The 25268-nt window shown below is 37.8% G+C and overlaps 1 protein-coding gene across 2 annotated transcripts; it reads left to right on the top strand.

The window, feature by feature from the left end:
• The first annotated feature begins 521 nt into the window (after positions 1-521).
• HSPH1 (heat shock protein family H (Hsp110) member 1) lies at positions 522-25268 on the top strand. 2 transcript variants are annotated; one of them, XM_004774803.2, is made up of 18 exons: positions 522-985; positions 3500-3557; positions 5441-5581; positions 6286-6408; positions 8584-8683; positions 9905-10038; positions 10470-10714; positions 11473-11701; positions 13152-13258; positions 13509-13642; positions 15548-15756; positions 17453-17584; positions 20065-20202; positions 21075-21200; positions 22410-22517; positions 22619-22738; positions 23128-23289; positions 24365-25268. In XM_004774803.2, exons 1-18 carry the CDS (start codon positions 879-881, stop codon positions 24569-24571), a joined length of 2580 nt encoding a protein of 859 aa, XP_004774860.1. In that variant the 5' UTR covers positions 522-878; the 3' UTR covers positions 24572-25268. The 2 variants fall into 2 exon arrangements, with proteins under 2 accessions (XP_004774860.1, XP_004774859.1); XM_004774802.3 differs by lacking the exon at positions 17453-17584 and having other exon boundaries at positions 743-985.

The raw sequence follows: 25268 nt of genomic DNA, 5'->3' as shown, positions 1-25268 counted from the left end.
GTCCGACACGCACTGCGGCCGGGACTACACATCCCAGCACGCAAGGCGCACTCCATCTCCCAAGCTGGACTACGATTCCCGACATGCTCTGTGAACCGCGGGTCGGCCTCCTCAGGGTCTAGGGGGTCTAGGGTCTCCGCAGAAGTGGGGTTTGTCTCCGCCCGATCAGCCTCCCCAGGGTCGGACGCCATCACCCACTAGTAAATTGTGGATTACGATTTTCCATTTTTCCGTTCTTCATTGTCTGTTTTACTGGGACAGCGAAGAGTCCGTGGCTAGGGCGGGCGGGGACGTAGGTGGGTCAGCCTGGCGGGCTTGAGCCAATCGCGCCGGAGCGGCTTTTCTGCCACTATGGCAACCGTGGCCGTCCCCAAAGGGACCAGCCACCCATTGGGTAGAATCTTTCGAGAAGGCTCGAGAAGAAGGAAGCGGAAGTGGCACGTGGAGGGGCCGGTGGAGGCGCCGGTGAGTAAATGCCGCAGATTCTGGAAAGTTCTGATCAGTACGATACATAAGGCTGAGGAACTGGGACCTCCCCTTCTGGGCCGGTAGTTCAGCGCCGCGCCGGTGAGCTGCGGGTGCGGATCGAGGCCGCCATCCCGAGCTTGCGGAGCGACCTGCGGAGACCGTTGGCCGCCTTCCTCCGTGCTTGGTCCTCTGAGAGCTGCCACTGTCCCCGGGAAGCCGGAGGCGCCAGCCAGGCCGACTGTCCGTGTGTCCGCCCGAGTCACAGAGGAGCGGTCGGACTCCGCGGGAGCCGGGCGCGGCCGGGGCAGGAAGCGGCTGCGGAAGGAGCGGGCGGGCGGGCGGCCGGAGGACGCGGACGCAGACCCAGACCCAGACCCAGAGCCCGGGCGGAGGCGGACCGCGAGCCGGCCATGTCGGTGGTGGGGCTGGATGTGGGCTCGCAGAGCTGCTACATTGCCGTGGCCCGGGCCGGGGGCATCGAGACCATCGCCAACGAGTTCAGCGACCGGTGCACCCCGTAAGTGGGAGCCTGCGGGGGCGCTAGGAAGGGTTCTGGAGTGGGGAGGGAAAGCCGGCGGGGGCTGGGGAGCGTGGGGACCCGGGGCTTGCGGGCCGGCTTCCGAGCGCCGGGCCGATCGGAGGGCGGCGTGCGGAGTGCTGCGCTCCTCCGTAGGGTCTGGGTACCGGCGGCCGCGTAGGGCAGGGCGCTTGCCCAAGAGTAGGGGTGGGGGCTTGCCAGGAGCGGGGAGGGTGGGGGTGTTGGCGATTCACGGGGCCAAAGTCAAGTCCTAGAGTGGAGTGGCCCAGGGTCGTCGCTTCGGGGTCGGTCTTCCTACTGCCAGGCCCGCGACTTTATTCGTTTTCTTGGCAAGCCTCTGTTCGCCCTTTCCGCGGCCGCCCCCGTTTCCCCATGTGGCTTCTCTGAGCTGCCTCTGCCGCCCCCAGCTTGTCCCCCTCCCTCCGAGCAGATCTTTGCGCACCGCAGATGCGGGGCTTCTGAGCATTTTTCTTCCGCATCGTGAATCTCGAAATGAACTGGAAGCTTCCAGAGCCTGTGCGCTGCTGCTTGTCCAGTGAGCGGGTGGACTGTTGTTAGCGACCAGAGAATCACTCCTTTCACAGATCCCTCTCTTCTTGCGCACTTGTGGTTGCTAACGCTGTCAGCCTTAGTGCCTGGGATCATTTGTGAGGATGTAAACGTCCTTTTGCTCGTTTTATGAGAGCCATTCGAGGGGAATCCTAAATCGTGTTTTAGTTTATTAATTTTGCCCCGTTTAAATAAAGGAGATAAAATGAGAATTGCACGGTTTTGTGCTAGAACTCGGGGATAAATGTTGTCACTGAATTAAATACCATATTCTATAGCGGCAGGAGGTGGGCAAAGGTAACGTTTTATTAAAGCAACTTTTTCGAGGGGCTTATTTTCTGAAGCTAATACATGAAACATGTCTGCATGTATGTTAATGAAAACAATTGCTTACTTCTCGGGGAAATTAATGTAGATATTTTTTAAGTGCCTTAAATCCAAGATAAAAAGCATAGAATGAGACATTAAGGCCCAATGACTGACTGTAGAATGTACAACGAATGACTAGAATGACTGTATATGTCACAATTTGAGTACAGATGGCTATTTTTGAAAGTGAATGGAAAATCAGAAAATGGGCAAATATTTGACAGTGAATAGCCTTGGGAATACTTACTCCATGATTTCACATATTTGCAAATTTACAGTCTGTTCTTCAGCTGTGTAAAAGGCTCTGTAATTGGAGTATAGTAGGAAAGACAGAGTGTTGGGCTTTCATGCTTAGGTACAGTTTACATCTTTGTTCTCTTTGATCCAATAAAAGGAAGAAAAGCTGTTCAGATGAGAGTAGGAACAAAATGTGTATGTGGTTGTAGTGACCATTGTGAAACTAGAAACAACAGATATGTCCTTGTAAAGGGTAAGCAGAGGGCAGCATTGGAATGCCCTTTAATCTTTAGATGGAATAGATGTTTGATTCCTCTGGGTTGGCAGTATTAATTTCAGTGTGGAAAATGAGTTCAGTCGTTCTGCAAGTGAATAGTTACTCTGAGTCTAGAATGATAAACTTTTTTTGGAAGATTCTGGCCTTTGCTTGAACACTTCTCTGGCTTTTAGAATGCTGTTTAGTACTTGCTCAGATAATTTAGGTTTAGGGGTCTCCTTAATAGCCAATTTAAAGTTGATTTAGCCTGGTGTTTAATGCCCTCAGCATATTCCCATTTTGTTCATCTATTACTCCTACCTGCACTCTGATTGAAAACCTAATTTGCTTACCTCCTCCTGACAAGACTTTGAGTTTCTCTCTGTGCTACCATTCCATTTCTATTGCCGAGAAGGTTATCTCACAGAAGTCGTTTTTCATCTCTTCAAGGCTGACTTAATGTAACTAATTATTACCTCCTTTTGTGGTAGTTGCTCTGTGTCATTCTTACTTGGTTTCATCAAGTATAGTCTTCCCTATAAGACCCTCTCTTGAGCTTTGAAACTCCAGAAACCTCCAGGCCCTCTTGTTTGGGTTTATATAAACCTTTGGATCCTAAAGAGGCCAATGGTGTATCAGAACAGCAGTGGGTATGACAGTGATAACTTAGATTTGTACAGAGTTGCTAACCGAGAAGTGAAATTAACACCATATATTTTGTTAATCATGTATCTAAGGTCAAGTTAATGTTACCTTTTATTCAAAGTATTTTCAGAGTTCATGTGCACTTCCTAATAATTGGGGACCTGGACAGTTATATTGGTATTTGAGCTATTGGAAAATGCCCCCTGAACCAAGAGCAGACTTTTTAGGTAAGATGGCTACCTAGATTGGATTCTCAGAGTAGCAATTAAGCAGACTTCCACTGAGTATCTGACCAAAACTTGTGCTATAGTTATGCTGTTCTCAAACCACCCCACCACCCGCTGTGGGTAAGAAATTTTATATTTTCTTGTCAGTTAAAGATGTCTGCCCCTATGCCTTTTAACAGTTTTGAGACATGTGGTTTGTATATCTTCTAGATCAGTCATATCATTTGGATCAAAAAACAGAACAATTGGAGTTGCAGCCAAAAATCAGGTATGTTCTTTAGAGAATTCTGGTCATTTTTTTAAAGGGAGAGTCTTTGAAGGTAAAATCTCAAGGGCATACAAGAATATGAAATATCTAAGCCTACATATTTTTGAGTTTTAGAAATGTAACGCAGGTATTCTTTATGAACCTTTACATGGGGATTTTTCCTTCTGTTGCTTGCCTCTTCTCCTAAGAACCACTTTAACAGTCTAATCTGCCAACCTTAATTTTTAGTAATTTTGTCACCTTGTAATTTATCTAATTTTTAAAAATTACAAATAAGACACTTGAAGATCTTTCATGTGGAATTTCTTGTATATTTAAGAGTTAAAGATTCCTTCTAGAAGTTCTGTATTTAGAAGCACTTTCAGATTATTTAATAATGAAGACTGGGAGCATGTTCTATATAGACCTGTGCTGTCTTAAGGGTAACCATTAGATATGCTTGAAATGTACAAATGTGGAGTAAGTATGAAATACACATGAGAGTTTGAAGTCTTGAAAGGAAATAAAGTATCTCCTCAATATTTTATATTGAGTACATGTTGAAATGATAGTATTTTAGATCTATTAGGCTTTAAAATAAGTTACTGAAATTAATTTTGCCTGTTATTAATGTGATAGAAAATTTATGTATGCCCCTTCCATGTAGGCCTCACGTTAAAACTGGTGAGCCCATAGGGTTGGGGAGGAAAAATTAAAGCAAAAGAACATGAAATATCAAATCTCTTCTGAGAGGCTTTTAAAGAGAAACTGGAAAAGTTCATTTAAATACAGAAAATAACATTGCTGAAAGAGAAACAAAATTCTAATCCCTGAAATGCTACAGTAAAGCTAGTTGGAAGAGCTACAAGATACAAAAGAAAACAAGGGAGAGAAAAATAGCTCTGTATGTTTAAAGTAATATACTCGAAAGAAACACGTTAGTGAAGTAACTATCTTCCTGAATATGGCCATTTAGAATATTGATAATTTCAGACCTAAAACTATGGCAGTCTTTTGTAGTTATATGAGGAGAATCAGTTGAGGCTCAGATCTAGTCTTTAAGTTACTGGGTATACTTTAAGTCATATTTTAGTATATAAATGTATTTTAGTACATGCTTCAGTTCTGTATTGTTTGAAAAACTAGTGCTGTCAACTTGTATTCCTCCCTTTAAAAGACGCGTGGAGCAGAGAAAAACAGGAAACTGTTTTGGGATTTTCGTTACTTCAGAAGCCTCAGTTTTTAGTCTTTGAATTATTTATGTATTTTAAATAAAGTTCCCACTGCTGACTTCTGTGAGTGAAGTACACTGAAGTGTGGGACTTTTCAATCCAGAGCCTAATCATCAAAAATACACAGTTGAAAGCATTAAGTCACTTAGAAACTTCTTGAATTATCCTTGCCTCTTTCTTTTTGGTATAGATAATTAATGTTCCATTATTGTCCCAACCCATGTATTTTGTAACACAAAATGTTTGTGCTGACCACTTAGCAATTTACTAGACTGTAACAACTTTTCACTTTTTTTTTTTTTTTTTTAAGTAATTTGACTTGTAGTGCTTCTAGATCTTATTTATTCATTGGGTATAAAACTTAAAAGTTTAGTGGGGAAAAAGAAATGAAATAAAGGGGTGCAGTTCTTGGTTTGTTCAGGGCTTTAGTGATAGTTTCACCATCTTTTATTTTATCTTGCAGATTTTGAAATCTTTTTTAAAATTAAAGTCTGGTGACAGTATTGCTTCCTGTTCCCTCTCACTGCCTACCTTCTGGCATTTTCCGGGGGTTGCAGAGAGGTTATTTATGTTATTAATGGTTTGGGTTGTACATTTGACTTTCTGTAAAATTGTAATAGCTGATAGGTGTTCAAATTAGAAAAAAAATTAAATTTATAATTTCTTTTGCAGCAAATCACTCATGCAAACAATACAGTGTCTAACTTCAAAAGGTTTCATGGCCGAGCATTCAGTGACCCCTTCATTCAGAAGGAGAAGGAAAACTTAAGTTATGATTTGGTTCCAATGAAAAATGGTGGAGTTGGAATAAAGGTAATATGGACTGGTCAACCTTAGAGTCCTTAGTTGGAAATAGGAAAAAAAAAAAACAAAACACCACTTAATTCTTAGTAAATATTTAAAGTTCTTAATTAGATGAGTTATTTTTTGTCAAGTTCTTATAAACTGTAGGTATGTCTTAATGCCTGAAAATTATTCAAATTATATTGCTATAACTTAATTTATGTCTCATAAGTTCTTTATAATTGTTAAAATTTAGGATTCCTTAGTGTTGGTTAGAAAAAAATCTCAATTGTGTTATTTTATCGTACAAAAGTCTATTCCTTGACAGCCCAGTTGTAGTTGTTTGGAGAGCAGTAGTATAACAAAACCAGAAATCTATTTTTAAATTAGCAGAAGCATTTTTATCTTAGGGTCACCATTAAAATAATAATGGCTACACTGATCTCTTTAGTTAGAGTGGAAATTTACTACTTTCTGTAATGTTTTGACTAGTACTTTGGGTAGAGGGAAAAAAAATCTGTCCTAGCTTTTTTCCTTCCCTTCACCTCTAGAGAAAAGTTTTCTTTTTTTTAAATTCTTCTTCTTTTTTTTTTTTTTTCTTTGTTTTCTTCTTTTCTAACAGTTGTAACAATAAAGGTTTTCTGGAAGAGAATGTGTAATAATATTTGGAAGTTAGTATTAGCATGTAGTTTTAAGTACTACAATGTTTAAAACATTTTTCTTCCTCAATGTAGGTTATGTACATGGATGAAGAACATCTCTTTAGTGTGGAGCAAATAACAGCTATGCTGTTGACGAAGTTAAAGGAAACTGCTGAAAACAATCTCAAGAAACCAGTAACAGATTGTGTTATTTCAGTAAGTACAATTCAGCAAGGCAGTGTGTTTTATTTTAATTTGCCTTTTTTGCTACTCTTAAGTATTAAATGTGTGAAAACTGTTCTATTACTAGAGATCAAAATCCTACTGGACTGTATTAGCATAGCGCTCAGGAGCATTTCAGAGTATGTTTGAGTGATATTTTTAGCCGAAGTTGCAGAGGTTCTTGATTGGAGGTGCAAATCAGAGTCTCCTCTAGGGCTCCTTGGAAGAGACTGGTTGGCTGAATGGGGAATGTTCTAATACAGTCAGTGAACAGATTTTCTATTTGTATACTTAATGGGACATTTTCAGAATTCTGCCATCAGCTGACAACCAGTTCATTAGAAGTTTTATAATGTCACCTCCTAGTAGTGATAAAACATAAGATTTTTAAAGATTTTATTTATTTACCTGAGGGACAGAGATGGCACAAGTGGGGAGAGACGTAGAGGGAGAAGCAAACTCACTGCTGAGCAGGGAGCCCAACATGGGGCTTCATCCCAGGATCCTGGGATCATGAGCTGAGCTGAAGGCAGACACTTAACTGACTGAGACACCTAGGTATCACAAAACTTAGAAGATTTTTTAACACTGACAAGCCCACTACCTTCAGTGGGCAGTTGGTAGGTTATCAAGGTGTATTTGAAATGGACAAAAATCATCTTTTATTTGGACACCAAAAAGGCAGCTGGAAATTCTCTCCCAAATGTCTAGGGTCACTTTTTGATCTTCTGTGGTTATGCCCTGGACCAAGACAGTCTGTGATGGAGTTCCCTGCATCTTGCATGGTCTTTGCATTATAACATGGGCAGCATGGCCTTCCCAGACGGTTCAAAAGCTTTTATGGCAATATATCCTGGGAAATGGAAGAGTAGATTCAGAGGCCTAAAATTTCTCCTACTGTCCTTGCAAGACAGAAAAGACAGAAGGTGTTCTATAAGACTGTCTGGTTGTCGCTTGGAAAAATAGTATTTAATCTCTGGGAAAATTAAAGAATTAAGTTACAAGTTAGTGGTTCTTCCTTTTTTTTTTTTTCTTTTTTTTTTTTTGAATAAGCAATATGGAAAACTGATGAAAGCAGTGTTCCGATTTGAAAGGTGAGCAGACCCACTTTTGCTCTTGCCTCTCTTTCTGAAGCAGCTACAAATACTTTGGGGGAAAAATGAAAGCCACTGTACTAAGTTTTCCCTTCGGTACTTTGTTAGTTAAGTGATTCTATGACTGTATTGTTAGACACACCTCCTGAAGAGTGTCCTAGTTAGAGTGTTGTCCTAGAAAGCGATCAAAAGAATTAACCTAGCTGGAAGCACAAGTCCGCACCATAAGAAACTTCATCCCATCCCTTGAGCTGTTTTTTGCTCTTCCTTCTTTTAAGAATATCAACAGGCTTTGCCTAAAAATGTTTTTGTAATCTTAACAGTTCTATAGAATTAGAAGGTACCCCATCACCTATTAATGCTTAAATGCAATGAATAGCAAAACTATAGAGCAGTTGCATATGCTAGTATTAGTTCCATATTATCTTTAAGTTCCTTCAGTATTTACCTGTAGTTCAGTTATATTTAACATTAGAATTTGACTTAATGCTGTGATTTCCAGCGGTCAGAAATTTAAGACTGGTTCCGAAATGGTATTTCCTACACCTGAAGCTTTTTATTACATAGAAGTAATTGTCAGGGGGCGCCTGGGTGGCTCAGTGGGTTAAGCTGCTGCCTTCGGCTCAGATCATGATCTCAGGGTCCTGGGATCGAGTACCGCATCAGGCGCTCTGCTCAGCAGGGAGCCTGCTTCCCTATCTCTCTCTCTCTGGCTGCCTCTCCATCTACTTGTGATTTCTCTCTGTCAAATTAATTAATAAAAAATCTTTAAAAAAAAAAAAAAGTAATTGTCAGTATTCTTAGTGAATACTCCTGATTTTTATTTTGGGTTAAAATTTGGTTATAATAAAAATTACTTTGATAATATAATTTTGGGACATTTTTTTTAAAAAGTAATTATTCTTCTGAAAGTTAAGGAACTTGCTGGAAATGAAGTCTGGAAGTTCTGTTTATGTTCTGTAACTTTGCTAGGCACCTATTTAGCTGTACTGTTTTGTTTAATTATAAGTGGTTGTGAGGAATTCGGATGTGTGTGTTTTAGACAAGTTAAAATTCTTTCCTTTCTTGTTGGTAGGTTCCCTCTTTCTTCACAGATGCTGAAAGGCGATCTGTTTTAGATGCTGCACAAATAGTTGGTCTAAACTGCCTGAGACTTATGAATGACATGACAGCTGGTAAGGGAAAAGAACAATTTTTGTGTAGTAGTGAATATACTATCAAAACTCGAGTTAAGACATATCAGGTATATAATTCATGTACTTGTAGAAACGTAGCCTAGTTAAAAAAAAAAGGGTTAGATTTGAAATTAAAGAATTCCAACTTTTCAGATGCTTCTATCTAATGAGAAATTGACACTTTGTCAGATTTATGGTTCTGTTTTCATTAAATTCTATGTATATATTTTAATCTTTTGAATTCTGGGTATTGAATTTAGTTCTTTGTTTCCTTATGTGGTTTTTATATTTAAGTTTTCCCAAAACCTAAAGATTTGGGGCTTTACAACTGCCTTGACTATAAGTATTGATTAAGTTAAAAAAAAAAAAAGTTTTCCCTTCTATATTTCCTGAATATATGCAGTTAGTTATTGATTATTCATATTCTAGCAAATATTGATTTAAACTGTATCATTTGCAAGGCATTGTATTTACAGATATAGTGGTAAGCAAAGCAATGACTGTTCTTCCTAGAGCCTTTACTAGTTTTTTAAGATTACAGGTGAACAAAAGGTCAATTATACAATGTAGTGTATTCAGACAAAGCAAATAAGACTTTTTTCCAGTGTATATCTAATATACACGTGTTTTATATCTAATACATGTATGTCTTTCACATCTAATATGTGTTTTAAAATTCCTAAAAGTATCAATAAAGTTGTGTTCTTAAGGTTATATGTATTTAGAAATACAGTGGTTTAGAAGTTCAGAAAAAGCTAACAGTCTCTTTAAGGTAGATCAGCTTTTTGCGTTGAATCTAAAAAGAAATTGGTAGGAACTGCAGTTGCTGTAGTCATGTATTAAATTCTTAATTTTTTTGGATAAGCAGTCTCAAAGGTTGTGGTTCAAATGTAAGTATTATGTGACGAGACTGCTATTGTTTGTGATTACATTTCATTGTATTTGCACCTTGTACATTTTCTCTGTGGTATCTCTTCATACATTGCAAAGTGAATAGAGAGAGCATTGTTCGGAAATCAGAAAGGGAGCAAGTTACTGATGCCATGAAAATTAGTTTGACGTCAGGTATAAAAGAAATGTGTTCACCTTTAAGCATTTGAGGTATAGTCAGGTTTCCTGCATGTGTAATTATTTTGGTAATGATGAAGTTGGTAAGAAAATGTGAACCAAAGAATTGATTGATTTTTTTTTTAATTTAATTTAATTTTATTTTTTTGGTAGTTGCTTTGAATTATGGGATCTATAAGCAGGATCTTCCAGGCCTGGATGAGAAACCTCGGATAGTAGTTTTTGTTGATATGGGACACTCAGCTTTTCAAGTGTCTGCCTGTGCCTTTAACAAGGGAAAATTGAAGGTAAAGTCATAAATTAGAACTCAGTGACCAAAACATATTTAAATGTGTTGTATTTATCATTTTACTTCAATCAACCGAGCTTCTTAACTTTGCTTCTTGGTAATGAAGAGTTTGGGGTAACGATATTAACAAAGAATTATTCCTAAAGTTGTTCTCTATAAAGATGATGTAATTATCTTCGCATACTTCTAAGTATTCTGGCTTAAGAAAGAGCAGCTTTTTAAAGATTATCCTATGTAATCATTAAAAGTAAATCAGAGATTTAGCATTTCATTTGGCTTTGGTAGTAACATTTCTCTTGACTTGGATTTCATGTTGTAATTTAAGTAGCAGTCTTGATCTGTAGTCTTCAGTTGTTTGAGTAGCAGTATTTAAGATTCTAGTTAAAAATATGAAAATAACCAGATTATATGTTGTTTTAACTAAATTAGGTACTGGGAACAGCCTTCGATCCTTTCTTAGGAGGAAAAGACTTCGATGAAAAGTTAGTGGAACATTTTTGTGCAGAATTTAAAACTAAGTACAAGTTGGATGCAAAATCCAAAATACGAGCACTCCTTCGTCTGTATCAAGAGTGTGAAAAATTGAAAAAGTTAATGAGTTCTAACAGCACAGACCTACCACTGAATATCGAGTGCTTTATGAATGACAAAGATGTTTCGGGAAAGATGAACAGGTGCGTCTTGAATTCTCTTGATTAAATAGAAGAAACTTCCTGCTGAAACTATGGCTCAGGTGTCTGTCTAGCTATGGTGTTGAGAGTCTTGGCCTCCATTTTCAAGACGGTGTGCTACTGTCGCTAGGACTATTCACATCATTAGAAACTAGGGTCACTTCGGCAGAGAGGTGATTTTTTATTTATTTTAAAGTGGGGGTAGCAGCAAAGGGAGAGAGAGAATCTAAGGCAGGTTCCACACCTTGCGGGGATCCCAACATAGGGCTCAGTCCACGATCCTGGGATCATGACCTGAGCCAAGGTCAAGATTTGGATGCTTAACCAACTGAGCCACTCAGGCACCCCATGCAAAGATTTTTTTTTTTTTTTTTAAAACAGGCACTTTGCTAGGTGCCCTTATGGTGGAGTCTTTTTGGTATTTATCATTTCTTAGTATTTCTAGGCCAGTTAGTGATAATGGTTACACACCAAAAAAGTTTTAAGGAATAAAATGGCAGTCTTAATATAAAAGTGATTTTTTTCCAAGAATACTAGTATAACTAATTTTCTCCCCCATCTCTTTTCTGTTCCTGTATTGTATATTTATATATATGTTAAAAATTACAGATTATAGTACAGTTTAACTTGACCCATGTGGAATTGAGGTTGTCAAAGGAAAAGGAAATTCATTGGGTTAATATTGTTTTAAAAAATTGGTCAGGATATTGGCTTTAAGATAATGTTTCCAAAGATTAGTAGCATTCCTCTTCTTTACTAAGGGCACAATTTGAAGAACTCTGTGCCGACCTCCTGCAAAAGATAGAAGTTCCCCTTTACTCACTGATGGAACAGACTCAGCTCCGAGTTGAAGATGTGAGTGCTGTGGAGATAGTTGGAGGCACTACCCGAATTCCAGCTGTGAAAGAAAAAATTGCCCGATTCTTTGGAAAAGACATTAGCACAACACTCAATGCAGATGAAGCCGTGGCTAGAGGATGTGCACTACAGGTACTGCTGTCTCAGCCCTTTTTTCTCTTGGTGTTCATGCCTCTAACCATTTCTGCTTTGTTTCACTGTGATGAGGTCGTATAATAGGCAGAGCCCTGTGTCTAATTAGCTATCCTGAGGGAGTGCACTTCCAAACAACAGCCATAAGGCTCTGGGGAAACGGATCTTCAGATCTGGAACATCTAGGAAATTTTTGATGGAAGGAAATTTGCAGCTGTTGTTTCTTAAACTGTGGGTCAGGAACAGGCATGACTCTGAGGAGACCCAGGAAACACAAGAATCAAGCATGAATTAGCTGTGTGGTGGTAGCAGTACTTCCCAGGCACAGAGAGGGCATTTGGAACAGCAGTGTGGTGTAAGGAGGAAGTGATCGGGGTGCGGGGGAATTTGCTGAGAGTGTTAGTTAACAAGTGGTCTTAGGAAACAGCTCTTCCTCCTCCTTCAAGCTGATTGTAACTTACATATCAAGTAAGAAGGCCACTCAGAGGCTTAAGTTCATTTGGCAAAGTGAAAGCACCAAAACTAGAAGTTGCTGATAAGGAAATTAGTATTTATTTTTAGGATAATATTATAGTCACCAAGTAGTTTTAACCAAAGTTTCAAGATAACCATGCTTAAATTTTAATCTAGCTAGCACAGTTACTTTTAATACAAAACAGCAAGAGGTTCTGTACACAAAGGTTTTTAGAAGGACTATACCTTCCTTTAAAAAGGAAGGATATGTACTCATTACTGCTGGTAGTCCATTGTATCCACATGATGCATCTGGGGTTTTTGTTTCTGTTTTTTCCTTGATAATGGAGTGTACTTCCTTAACTAAGGCTCTAATTCCCCAAAACATTGGAAGTTTATCATTTCTTTAGAAGTAGAGCTTATTTTGGCCTTTCTTTTGAAGGATCCTGTGCTAATCAGAGATTGACTTTCACTTTACTTGTGTATTTGTTCAGTTTTATGTGACTTCTCTAAATCCACCTGTCACTTGGGTGTTTTCCACCTCAACTTTGAATTTACCATTGTTTCCTTCATAAAATTACCTGAAAATATGAACATTTTGGGTTTTATCTTTTTCAAAAGTTTTTTAGACATTTGAAAGGTGATATGGACAGAGTTGTTTGTGGAAACACACACAGACTCCAGAGTGGTACAGCTTGTAATTGAGATTGCTATCAGGGCATTCCTGGCAAGGCCAGTGGTTTTTTCCCTAACTAAGCTCCTATGAAACTTGTTATTGGTCAACAGTTGTCATCCTGAGATCCATTGTATTACTGGTCTATATTTAGTGACTGGCATAGTATTTAGATGTTCTGTTCTTTGTACTTACGATGACATATACTGTAAGCAATTTTGAATTTGAATTTAAACTTACCATCCAATTTGAATTGAGCTTTATATTAAAAGATGAGTGCAATTATTCATGATATTATGATAATCCTTTCTTTTTCTTTTAAAGTGTGCAATTCTTTCCCCGGCATTTAAAGTTAGAGAATTTTCCATCACAGATGCTGTTCCTTTTGCAATATCTCTGGTGTGGAACCATGATTCAGAAGATACTGAAGGGTATGTAGCAAGTTTATTCAGATAACTATTTTAACATAAAGGAGAAAAAATTAACAAATGACTTTTACAGTTGAGGGTCTGATGAGTCCAATTGGAGTCTTTGAACAACCAAGCCTATCAAAATAGTTCTCTCATTTTGGTGTTAATAAATGGTGAGGTAGAATTGGTGATTTCAGATCATTTATTCTGTTTTGTGTAGCATTATAATCTTAAGCGCTTGGAATACTGAATGCCTTTTCCTTTCCTCTAGGGTCCACGAAGTATTTAGTCGAAACCATGCTGCTCCTTTCTCCAAAGTTCTCACTTTCTTGAGAAGGGGACCTTTTGAGCTAGAAGCTTTCTATTCTGATCCTCAAGGAGTTCCATATCCAGAAGCAAAAATAGGTAAGCGATTAATTTGAAAGACATAGCGTACCAATGTAAAAAAATTTTCTTCTCGGTAACGTTGGGTGGGACATAATTCCATGTAAAGTCATTGTCAATTTAGAATAATGGTGATGAAGAAATCTCTTCCTTTTATTGATGAATGAATTGGCTTGTAGAGATGAAATGACTTGCTTAGTGCTGCTGTCACATCCATGTGTTTGTGTCTTGAAACATGTCAGTCTTTTTTCTCCTGATACAGTCTCTGCTTAAAGGATCGCCACCTGTTTTTAATACTAACCTTTCTTCTAGGTGGAATGTTACTTCCAGTTTAAAACTGGCTCAGACACCATTGCAGCAGCTTCTCAAATGGACCTTTCTATTGTAATCTCTTTTAAAAGTACATCTTTTTTGGTACATTTTTCCTTGAGAGGTTAGGTGCTGTCCATCTGTTTTGACTCTTAGTAACTGGAAATTTATGGGAGAGCTATGGATCCCTTCCTGAGTGGCCATGTGTCTTTCCCAGGCTGAGGGTAAAACTTTTCCAGTATTGCAAGATCTGTTCAGGACTCACTGTTACCCCACACCTTTTCATAACAAAGTTGTTTGTAGAGGTCTAACCTGACCAGTGTGTTTTCTTTCTTAGCACTTAACACCAAAAATGTTCAACACAGAAGAGATTTTTTTGTTGTTGTGTGTGTGTGTGGTTTTTTGTTTTTTTGTTTTTTGTTTTTGTTTTTGTTTTTTTTGGTTTGTTCTTAAACCGTTTTTACAAATTTATTGCTAGGAAATTAGCTTGAGAAATTGTTAAATAGAGACTAAAAATTTAATAGGTTGGATTCTATGCATTAGTTCCCCATCATGCAAAGGATAAAATCCAAGCCTTTTTAGTACGACATTAAATCAATGTTATTGCCAAAATTAAAAAGCTTGCACATGCTTAAAGAACAATCTTACATCTCTTTCTCCTAACTCATCTCGGATACCCCATAGTGAATGCTGTTTCTTTAAATGAGTCTTAACAGTAATTATTTCCTGAGCCCCAGTGATTTGGTAATTATTGAATGTCTATTCTAATATCTTTCACTGACCTGGTAATTAAATCTGTAACTTCTTGTGTTTGTGTAAACAGCACCTTAAATATAAAGGTGTCGAATACCATATAGTGCTTTGCGCATACTAGCTTCAAAATACTTAATTTTGGTTTAGTGGCCTCTGGAATAATAAGGCTATTAGTGGATATGATAGCTAACATATACCACTTGGTTCTGTGGTTTTATGTGCTCACTGTAAACACTTATCACCTCAATCCATAGAAGCATAGGTAGGTTAAATAACTTGCAGTGGGTTACACGGCCAGGATTCAAGCCCAGAGACTGGGTCAGAGTCCATACTCTTCCCTCCTACTCAGAAATGCACTACAACTACTGTATTTTGCATTATAATTTCAGGCTTTGACATCTGGTTTTATCAGACTCTCTCCTACTTAACACATAGAAAAATGTTTTGATTATTCCCTCAGGAAAACAGTTTTCCCTGAAGACTCTGTAGGATTAAAATGCTTAGTATCACTTGAGATCTCTGCCTTACACTTGCTAACAGATTTTCATGTTTAGTTTGCGCTTATGTTTATTGAAATAGGATTGGAGGAGGCAGGGACTTCTTGTCATCTGTCTTACAGAATCTGTTTTAAATAAAAACAATCACAGAAGTGCCATGCCTTTGAAGGTTTTATAGGATATTAACACTAATTCCAAGTATTGGAGTAGTACCATACACCTAAGTTTATTTTATGTTAGTAGGATAGGTTTTATTTCAGTTGGTAGAGAAAATGGGAAGATTTGGGAATAGCAGTACTTTGAAGCTTTGTCGTCTTTACAGACATTTAGATTCACTTCAACAATTGTCCATTTCTTTTTGTTCTAGGCCGTTTCATAGTTCAGAATGTTTCTGCTCAGAAAGACGGAGAAAAATCGAGAGTGAAAGTCAAAGTGCGAGTCAATACGCATGGCATTTTCACCATCTCTACAGCATCCATGGTGGAGAAGATCCCAACTGAGGAGAATGAAGGGTCTTCTGTTGAAGCAGACATGGAATGTCCTAATCAGAGACCAGCAGAAAACTCAGACACTGATGTAAGTTTGTGGATAAGCCTTTGAGTTGGGATATATAGTTGAGTTAACTCTATAGGAAAAGAGTAGGGAAGGGTTCAAACACATTTTTCTTAATTTTATTTAGAATTTTGGGGAATGACATGCTCGCTTCGGCAGCATATATACTAGAATTTTGGGGAATGATGATAGCATTGCTAGGTGATGATATATATGGCCCAGAATTTGGTGAATTATCGTTAAATTCTATGTAGCTAATTTGAACTGGCACATTACAAAATAAGAGTGTAATTATTACAAAGTAATAATTTTGTTTTGTTAATTTTAATTAACAAAATGTAACAAATTTAATTAAAATGTTAATTTTGTTTGTTAAAGGCATTGACCACATATGAGAAGGCAGTTTTGACTGATGATTAAGAAAAAAAGAAAAAGACAAAAAAAATTTGGAATATATACCAAATATTAAAGCTGATTTTTAAAAAAATACTGCAAAATTGGCTTTGGTATTTCAGGACTTGTTTGCTTTTATTTGCGTGATCTGTTAAATTGTGGGAGGGAAGGAAGAGAACTATCTGCATGGAATATAGAAAGTTGTTACTGTTCACGTTCTTCCGATTAGTATGAGTACAGAAAAATTTTAAGAAACTTCAAGATGGATTAGCTGTTAGAGTTTACTTCTGGATAATGATCAGAAATAGCTTAAATGGAGAGGCAAGTGAACAGTGTTTTAGTTAAGATGTGAGAAAGTGTGGTATCCTGTGGTCAGACAGCTCGGATCCTTATTATTCCTGGAACATTTAAGGAACATTAGTATCTGAGCCTAAGGTTTGTTCTCACTTTTAAAAATTGCAAAATGATGCGTTAAATGATCAGTGCTGTATACTTTTCCATTTGGCTATGGACACCATTATTCTAATGCCTGTTGTATCAATCTCTTTGTACTTTTTGGATATTTACATCATGAGTGCCTTGTTTCTGAATATTTATTTCAGTGTCTGCCTTAGACTCTTGAAGCTCTGCAAGAAAAATTTGAGAGCCTTCAGGGTGGACAGAAAGTAGTTAAATGAGAATGTTTCAGGCTTCTCCCAAAGATGGGAAAGGACTAGAGCAAGCACTGATTTATTGGGGATTGAGGTCTACTAACACATAGCATGTATCTTTATCCTGAGATCTTCTGAAGTGGAAATAGCTAAATCACAAAAAGAAGGTGGGGACAGGAGGAGCCTTGGGTATCTGTAAGCTGAAATGAGGAATCCCTGAATGACTGATCGTTGGCTTTTTTATGCAAATGTTCAGTTCATTGAAATGGCGATATGTTGCTGATGGCTGCTGGTGAATTTCAGTTTTGGAATCTTGTTTCTGGGAGAGAGGCCTGGAGTAAATCTATTTCTTGTGCTTTTGCGAGTTATAGCTCTACAAAGCTAGATCAAAGTTTCCTAAAGGAGAGTTCTTGGTTGTCATCACATCAATCAAAATGCCTACTGCTTGGTTATTTAACAATATTAACTGCTCTCATTCAAATAATTTCTTACAGGTTTAAGAGTTGTAAGGAGTTTTCAAGTATTTTGTATTTATTTTGATTTTATCCAGTATCTTTTCTCACCCACCTATTAAGATTTCAGAAATTGAGTGTACTGTCTTTGGTGCCCTGTAACCTTTTAAATTTATATAAGTACACCTGCTTTCTACATCCTTTGTGCCTGGGCTTTCATTTCAGAAAAATATCCAGCAAGACAACAGTGAAGCTGGAACACAGCCCCAGGTACAAACTGATGGTCAACAAACCTCACAGTCTCCCCCTTCACCTGAACTTACCTCTGAAGAAAACAAAATCCCAGATGCTGACAAAGTGAGTGACTCTTCTAGTTCATTCCTTTAGACAATGTTGCAACATGTGATCATTAATGATATCATTAAATTTGCAGTTTCAAGAGCCAGCACCAACTTACCTTATTCTGTATAGGGTTTTGGTTTTTCAGTTTTTTATGTGTTTATCAATTAAAATGAGTTAGAGGTACTCAAGCCCACCTAAGGGAATTGAATATCCTGTTTTAGACATGATAGCTTCTCTTGATTAACTGCCACTCCAAGCAACAAGAGACGAATGCATGACATGTCTTATTTTCTCTAATGTCAGAGGTATCTGCTAATGTGAGGAGTTTTCACTTGAATTAGTCTGAGTGATAAATACACGGGCTATAGGAGTCTAGTAAACTTTTTTCTCCTCTCAAATCACCTGTCAAAACTAAATTAATTATGATAGTGTGCTAATAACCAGATTGTACTTCAAAGTCATTTTTCTTTGCCATGTTTCCACAGTATGTATTAGAAGCTAAATTAAATATTTGTGCTTGTCCCTTGAAAAATGACAGCTTCTAATCAAACCTTTTAAAATTCATAATCGTGTAGATACTGGGAAGTTGACATTGTTCTTCCAGATCATTCTGTGCTTTGCAGAACTTCACTCTTTGTACACGTTGCATGTAAATTATTAACCTTTCATTAGTGGTTTGGTTTTCTCTTACCTTAAGATGAATCACAGAATTGTTTTATACTTGGTAAACATTTCGTTTTTAATCTCCTGCCCTGATTGATCCTGTGGGAATCCTAATATGAGCTTTAGTTCCTGACTCTGAAAGCTGCTTTTTTTCTCCCCGTAAAGAGTTCCGTGATGATGATGGTGGAGCAGCATTGCTTTCTTTGCCACAACAGCTCCTTAATGTCCCGTCCCTCCCCTCACTTAGTGTTGAGTAGTAACTGACTTCTGCTGGTAGTCTCAGTGCCTGTCTGGAACATGACATGGAGTACCATTTCATGTTCATAGTTGTAGGTGGGAACGCCAGTGTCAAGCCCTTTGGAACATTCTCACACACCCCTTTGGAGGGTTCTTCATCCATTCCTTGTTGAGTGCCATTTTGTGATGTATCGGTTCAGTCAGTAGTTGGTTTAATGTTGTACCGTCAGAGTCTTACACGGACTTTAACTGCTATGTGTGTACTGTCATCCATTTGTTTTCCAAATATCTGTTGTACTCCTGTGTTGTATGAGGGATGGGTGTCCTCTAGTTCATTTTCCTTGTGGTGTGTGCCCCGGAGCATGCACAGTATATTGGGGGGTTCTCGTGTGCTAGAGATTGGGACTGCAGGCTGATTGACTAGATCCTTGCTGGTGAGACAGCTGGCTACACTTCTGAGACCTGTGACTTTAAGGAGTACTGAACCTGTGACTTTTAGGAGTACTGAACTCTGGGAAACATGAGTTCTAGTCCCATCTCTGTCTTCGTCATTTTAGGCAAGCCACTGAACCTTTTTCAAGTCCTCCAGTTTCCTCTGTGAAGTGCCTAGAGTTCTGAAGTTTTTAACTTCTCAGAATTATCCTGTGGCGGTGCTTATTGTACTGATAGGCTAGTCCTTCCTATCTGACTATCCCAGCCATTCAGGGTGTGTGTTTATCCCATTTGTTATTTTCTAATCTGTTCCACAGCTGAGTTTCCTAAGTTGTGTTCTTTGTTATCTCAGCTAGTAGGAACGTGTAGAAAGGGGAATACATAGAAAAGTCTTAGAAAATTAAAGGCAATGGGAGATACTTACTTCTTTAGCCCTGTATTTACATATTTTGAAAGACCTGCAGCAAACTGTTAGCATTTGCTGCATCATTTCATTTTCTATTTTAAGGTTCTTTTGTCTCTTTTTTTCCCTTATGTTTGCTTAAGAAAAGGAGTATGACTCCAAGGCAGATAGTAGGAATAAAGATAATTTATATATGTATACATACATTTACATCTGTATGTGTCTAGAATCCCCAAATTCATTAGGAAACTTTAAAAGGCACTCATCGGTATAGTGCTAATTGCAATTGAACCAGATATAATACCTGGTTGGGACGGAGGGACTGAAGTATAAAGGAGGAATAGAAGTGATCCTAATGTGTTTACCTTTGGTCACAGTGTGTTTTAGTTAGTTAGATTCTAGACAGTATTTAAAGATGTGGTAATTTAATAATAGTTTAGACTTTTTTTTGGAGTCCTAGGCATTGCATACAGGCTTAAAAATTAAAGACGTATGAAGAAAAGTTTTAGCAGGAAAGATTAAATTTAAGTTCAATATGCAAAGAGAAAAATATCCTGGTGAATTCTTGAGAGAAAGTATGACATGTTTAAGTTGTAGCTGCAGCCTGGTTTAAAATGGGTGGGTGGGAATTAGATGATGTGCACTCCTCCAGTTCAGGATATTAGGGAGTTTATTTTTAGAAAGTATGATAGGGAGATTTTTTTTGTTGTTCTGAAGATTTAGGAATTTTTCCTTTTTTTTTTTTTTACCCCTTCCTAAGGCAAATGAAAAGAAAGTTGACCAGCCTCCAGAAGCCAAAAAGCCCAAAATAAAGGTGGTGAATGTTGAGCTGCCTATTGAAGCCAACTTGGTCTGGCAATTAGGGAAAGACCTTCTTAACATGTATATTGAGACAGAGGTAAGTACTTCAGGTAATTATTTTCCATTCTGGAATTATTTAGTTGGTTGGCCCAGTTACCCATACTCCTAATAGAGGAATAGCCGTGCTTCTTTCCCATACCCCACGTTGTATACAGTTTTAAGAATAGGAGGAATCCAAAACTAATGGTTCTCAGTTTAATTTTTTTTAAGAAGGGTGTTTATATTTTTGCCTCCTTATGGAAAAGATCTATACTCTAGATCATTCTTCTTGATTGCTCAAGGTCTTGACAGAAATTGGATGCCACTGTGTTCTAGGACAGGGTGCAATACAGTTGGTACCTCAAGCCACACTAAATGTTTTTTTTTCATACTAAATTTTCTGTTAAAATACACTGTGCTTCTTTGTAGTCTAGAATATGTGAAATAATTGAGGTATAGTTTTGTTTTATTGAGATGGCAGCATTGTGTTTTGAAATTTAATAATTACACCTCATTAATATTTCATTAATAAGTGGATAAATAAATTTACAGTCCTTGATTTCAAATACAGTTGCAGCATCCTGTGACCATTATATATTGGCCAATATTACTCCCAATAGGAGACAACCATATAACTACCTAAAAGGAAAGAAAATTGTAGTGAATTGAATTTTTTTCTTCTTTGTATTAAGTCTGAGATGCAAAAGCTATGTTATTTATCATGTAATTAAAAAAAAAAGTCACAACCTACTGTGTATATTTTAGTAAATGAAGAACTTCATAAGATCTGTTATAAACTTATGAGGTATCAATTAGAACTGTAAACACTTTTTTTTGGTATAATTGTTGATTTTAAAAAGCAGAGTCTAGTTAACGTTTAGTTACAGCAGAAGACTAAGGCTGGAATTAATCTTCCCTGTTTTCTGGCAGGGCAAGATGATCATGCAGGATAAACTGGAGAAGGAAAGAAATGATGCTAAAAATGCTGTGGAGGAGTATGTGTATGAGTTCAGGGACAAGCTGTGTGGACCATATGAAAAATTTATATGTGAACAGGTATGTGTAGAGCTCTGTTTCATTCAGATAATAAAAGTGCTTCATGTAAAATTTGACATTTAAATCTCTACTAGATTATGTAATGAGCTTTTTGAAAACTTGAAATTGTTTAAATAGTCCTGAAAGAGGCTCAGTAGTAATATGTAGTTTTATTCAAACTTGTCCAATGACTTTTTAGTTTTCCAAAAGAAAGAACCTATCAAACATTTTTAGAGTCCATGACATTAAAGGGTTGGGGGCTAGACAGGTAAATAGGAGAAAATGCTCGGTTTTAAAGACTTCCATTCTTACATTTTTGTTCTTGTTTTTTTTGTTGTTGTTGTTATTGTGACTCTGGTTCCCTTGGTTACTTATGGTCAGTGTTTTATCCCGGAAGACTTGTTCATCCAGTCATTCCAAAATTTATCAGGCAGACTATTCCCTTTAGCTCTTTTCTAAGCTTCCAAAGTCAGTGTGGCTCTGAGTAAATCTCAGAAGCAGAACTGTGAAAATGAGGCTTAGAAAACAATTGGCTAGATACAAATCTGGGATGGTTTCGGGATTAATTCTGAAGTTAAAAGAATTTCAACTTAGAGGTCTATTTTAGTTCTAAGTTCCTTGGGCTACCTTGTAATAAGCATTAGTTTTTGGCTCTGCCCTGACATTTCCTGGATTTCTTGTGGTTGGAGTTCTGAAGGAGAGATGACCTAAGGTGCGTAGACCTCCCAAGACTAGAGTAGAAATACATTATGGGAATTGGTTAGGAATGATTTTTCTTTTCAGGTTCAGTGATTGAATTGTCAACTTGCCTATTTCCCTTTGATAATTGTGGGAGTGAATAGAAAGTTAATTCATCAAAACCTAATTGCTTTGGAAAGCAGAAAGATAATTGTTCTTCCATAACTCCATTTCAGTGTATAGATTGTCCAAAAGTAGACTCTGGGATACGGTATTGTTAAGTCTGTAAGCGGTTTACCGGACTTAACAATGTCTCCGTGTAAAAGAGAAGCCAAGAAATTATTGTTAATCTCTCATGTAAAATCTACTAGTAGATTTTACTAGTAGATTGTTCCTTGATACTTTTCAGTAAAGAGAGTCCAGCTAATCAGAGTGCCTTTCTTAGAAATAAGATTGGTGACTTAGTGTTTAGCACTTCTGAGGATGACTCGTCTTGTTGTGAATTTAAAGTGAAGTTGCCACTGGTATGGATTCTTAATGTTCCATATACAGGATCACCAGAATTTTTTGAGATTGCTCACGGAGACTGAAAACTGGCTCTATGAAGAGGGAGAGGACCAAGCTAAACAAGCATATGTTGACAAGTTGGAAGAATTAATGGTAGGTCCTTCTCTCCCCCTAGGATGTGGTGCCTGTGTTTTAGACTACAAACTTTCAAAATGCAGTTAGACAAGTGTTAATTTAATTACATCTTGTTTTAGAAAATTGGCACTCCAGTTAAAGTTCGGTTTCAAGAAGCTGAGGAACGACCAAAAATGTTTGAAGAACTGGGACAGAGGCTGCAACACTATGCCAAGGTAGCTGCAGACTTCAGAAATAACGTAAGTCTTTTTGTGCGTTGCAAGGAAGCTACCCTAGATTTTTGCAAACTGATACTAAGTTGAGGAACCTTCACTGTGAACACATGAGAAATTTGTTTTTGGTATTTGTATTTGGTATAGAGATAGATTTGAACTTCATGGGAAATGGGGTCAGGTTAGAGGTTACTATTAAATACTTTCTTTAAAAAAAAGATCTTATTTATTTATTTGAGCGAGAGCATGAGCCCCAGGGTAGGGCAGAGGGAGAAGGAGAGGCAGGCTCCCCACTGAGCAGGGAGCCTGATGTGGGGCTTTTTCCCAGGATCCTGGGATCATGAGCTGAGCCACCCAGGTGCCCCACTTTTAAATACTTAAGTCTACCAAATGACCATGCCTCTTTTTCCATTCAGGATGAGAAATATAATCATATTGATGAATCTGAGATGAAAAAGGTTGAGAAGTCTGTTAATGAAGTGATGGAGTGGATGAACAATATCATGAATGCTCAGGCTAAAAAGAGTCTTGATCAGGATCCAGTTGTACGTGCTCAAGAAATTAAAGCAAAAATAAAGGTAAGTAGTATTGTCTAATGTTTGGTGCTGTGTTTCCTTAGGGGCTCAAGCTGCAATTCTGTGAACCTTAAATATAACTCTTTCTTTGACTATTCTTTAACCTCATCCTGATTGAGACCAGATTTATTAGTTCATTATTGATACTACAAAATATAGAAGATCGTATGTGTTTCTCTTAAATTTCCATTTTTTCATTATTTATTCAGTTCAACAAATACATTTGTTGAGTCACTGCCGTTGTGGCAGTTAACCTGCTGGTTCGAGGAAGACTTGACAGCAAACGAGGAGAGGAAATGTATCAGATGAGGTCAGGTGCTGAGGGCAAAAATTAAGTAGTCAAAGGGTTAGGAGATACTGGGCACTGGAAAAGGACTCAGGTATTTTATCAAGGAAGGCCTTGCTGAGTGTGTGAGGCTTTGAAGAAAGTTGAGAAGAAAACCAAGGGATGCTTTCCCTCTGGAAGAATGTTGAAACACAAAGTTAAAGAATCGTGAGCCTTTTTTTTTTTTTTTAAGATTTTATTTATTTTGGAGAGAAAGCATGTGAGCAGGGGGAGGGGCAGAAGGACTGAGGGAGAGAACATCCCAAGCAGACTCCAAGGTGCGGAGTCTGATGAGGACCTTGAGATCATGACCTGTGGCAAAGAAGTCAAGAACTGGAAGCCCAACCAACTGAGTCATCCAGGAGCCCCAAGAATTGTGAGCCTTTGAAGTCAGGGGGCTATAATCTTGAATCCCAGTTCTTTGCTTACTAGGTTACCTGATCTTGAGGTTAAGTTAACCATCCTCTCTGAACCATCTTTCATAGGTGGGGATCATAATTTCTACCTTTTAATATTATTGTGAGGATTAAATGAAGTATGTGAGGACTTTGCCAGGTTCCTGACTCATCATAGAACATTATTCACTGTTGTTTTCACCAGACTTTAGCCATAGTTTTGGGCAAGTGTCATGAGGAAATTGAATTCCTTGAGATAGAAAAAATAAATAGCTCAGGTGGTGTCTTAGGAAAATAATTGAAAATGACTGGATGGACCAGAGTTAACCTGATTACCAATTTTGTTTTTCTTGCTTAGGAGTTGAATAACACTTGTGAACCTGTCGTAACACAACCCAAGCCAAAAATTGAATCACCTAAGCTGGAAAGAACTCCAAATGGCCCAAATACTGATAAAAAGGAAGAAGATTTAGAAGGCAAAGAAAATTTTGGTGCTGAGCCTCCACATCAGAATGGGGAATGTTACCCTAATGAGAAGAGTTCCATTAATATGGACTTGGACTAGATACTGTTACGTTGGCTTAGTCCTTCAATGAATAAAATATTTTTGCCATAGTATGTGATTCTACATAACATACTGAGACTATTTATATTTTCTTTTTTAAGGATGTTTAGAAATTTTGTGTATTATATGGAAAGAGAAAAAAAGCTTAAGTCTGTAGTCTTTATGATCCTAAAAGGGAAAATTGCCTTGGTAACTTTCAGATTCCTGTGGAATTGTGAATTCATACTAAGCTTCTGTGCAGTATTACCATTTGCATCACTGAGGATGAAATTGACTTTGTCTTTTGGAGAAAATAAAACAAACTGTACTGCTTGTTCAAGAGGGCTGTGATTAAAAATCTTGAAGCATTGTTCCTGCCAAGGTAGTTTTCTTGCATTTTGCTCTCCATTTCAGCATGTGTGTGGGTATGGATGTTTATAAACAAGACTAAGTCTGATTTCATAAGGGCTTTCTAATATTAATTCTGTCCAATAGAGTATGACTTTTTGCTTTGATATTAAAAATCAACGAGTAAAGCAAAAGCTAGTGAAATGTGTTAGCAGCATGCAGAACAAAAACTTTCAACTATATCTCTTGTTATACAGTACATTGTCATGTGAAGGTGTAAATTGGAAGAAATGTTGATTGTTTGTAACTGATATTGTGAAGCCTTTTATGAGCTTTAAAATAAAGTTCATCTTATGGTGTCATTTCTAAA

This window comes from Mustela putorius, unplaced genomic scaffold, assembly GCF_011764305.1.
Source record: "Mustela putorius furo isolate JIRA1106 unplaced genomic scaffold, ASM1176430v1.1 tig00003942_pilon_pilon_pilon, whole genome shotgun sequence".
Classification (NCBI taxonomy): Eukaryota; Metazoa; Chordata; class Mammalia; order Carnivora; family Mustelidae; genus Mustela; species Mustela putorius.
The sequence above is the reverse complement of the archived record's forward strand: the minus strand, read 5'-3'. Positions and strand labels throughout refer to the sequence as shown.

What these genes read in the sequence shown, in the direction of transcription:
- HSPH1 (XM_004774803.2), top strand. Translation starts at nt 879, where the DNA reads ATGTCGGTGGTGGGGCTGGATGTGGGCTCGCAGAGCTGCTACATTGCC. An exon ending in AAATCCCAGATGCTGACAAA is followed by an intron (nt 17,585 to 20,064) that starts GTGAGTGACTCT and finishes CCCCTTCCTAAG; the next exon opens with GCAAATGAAAAGAAAGTTGA. An exon ending in ACAAGTTGGAAGAATTAATG is followed by an intron (nt 22,518 to 22,618) that starts GTAGGTCCTTCT and finishes ATCTTGTTTTAG; the next exon opens with AAAATTGGCACTCCAGTTAA.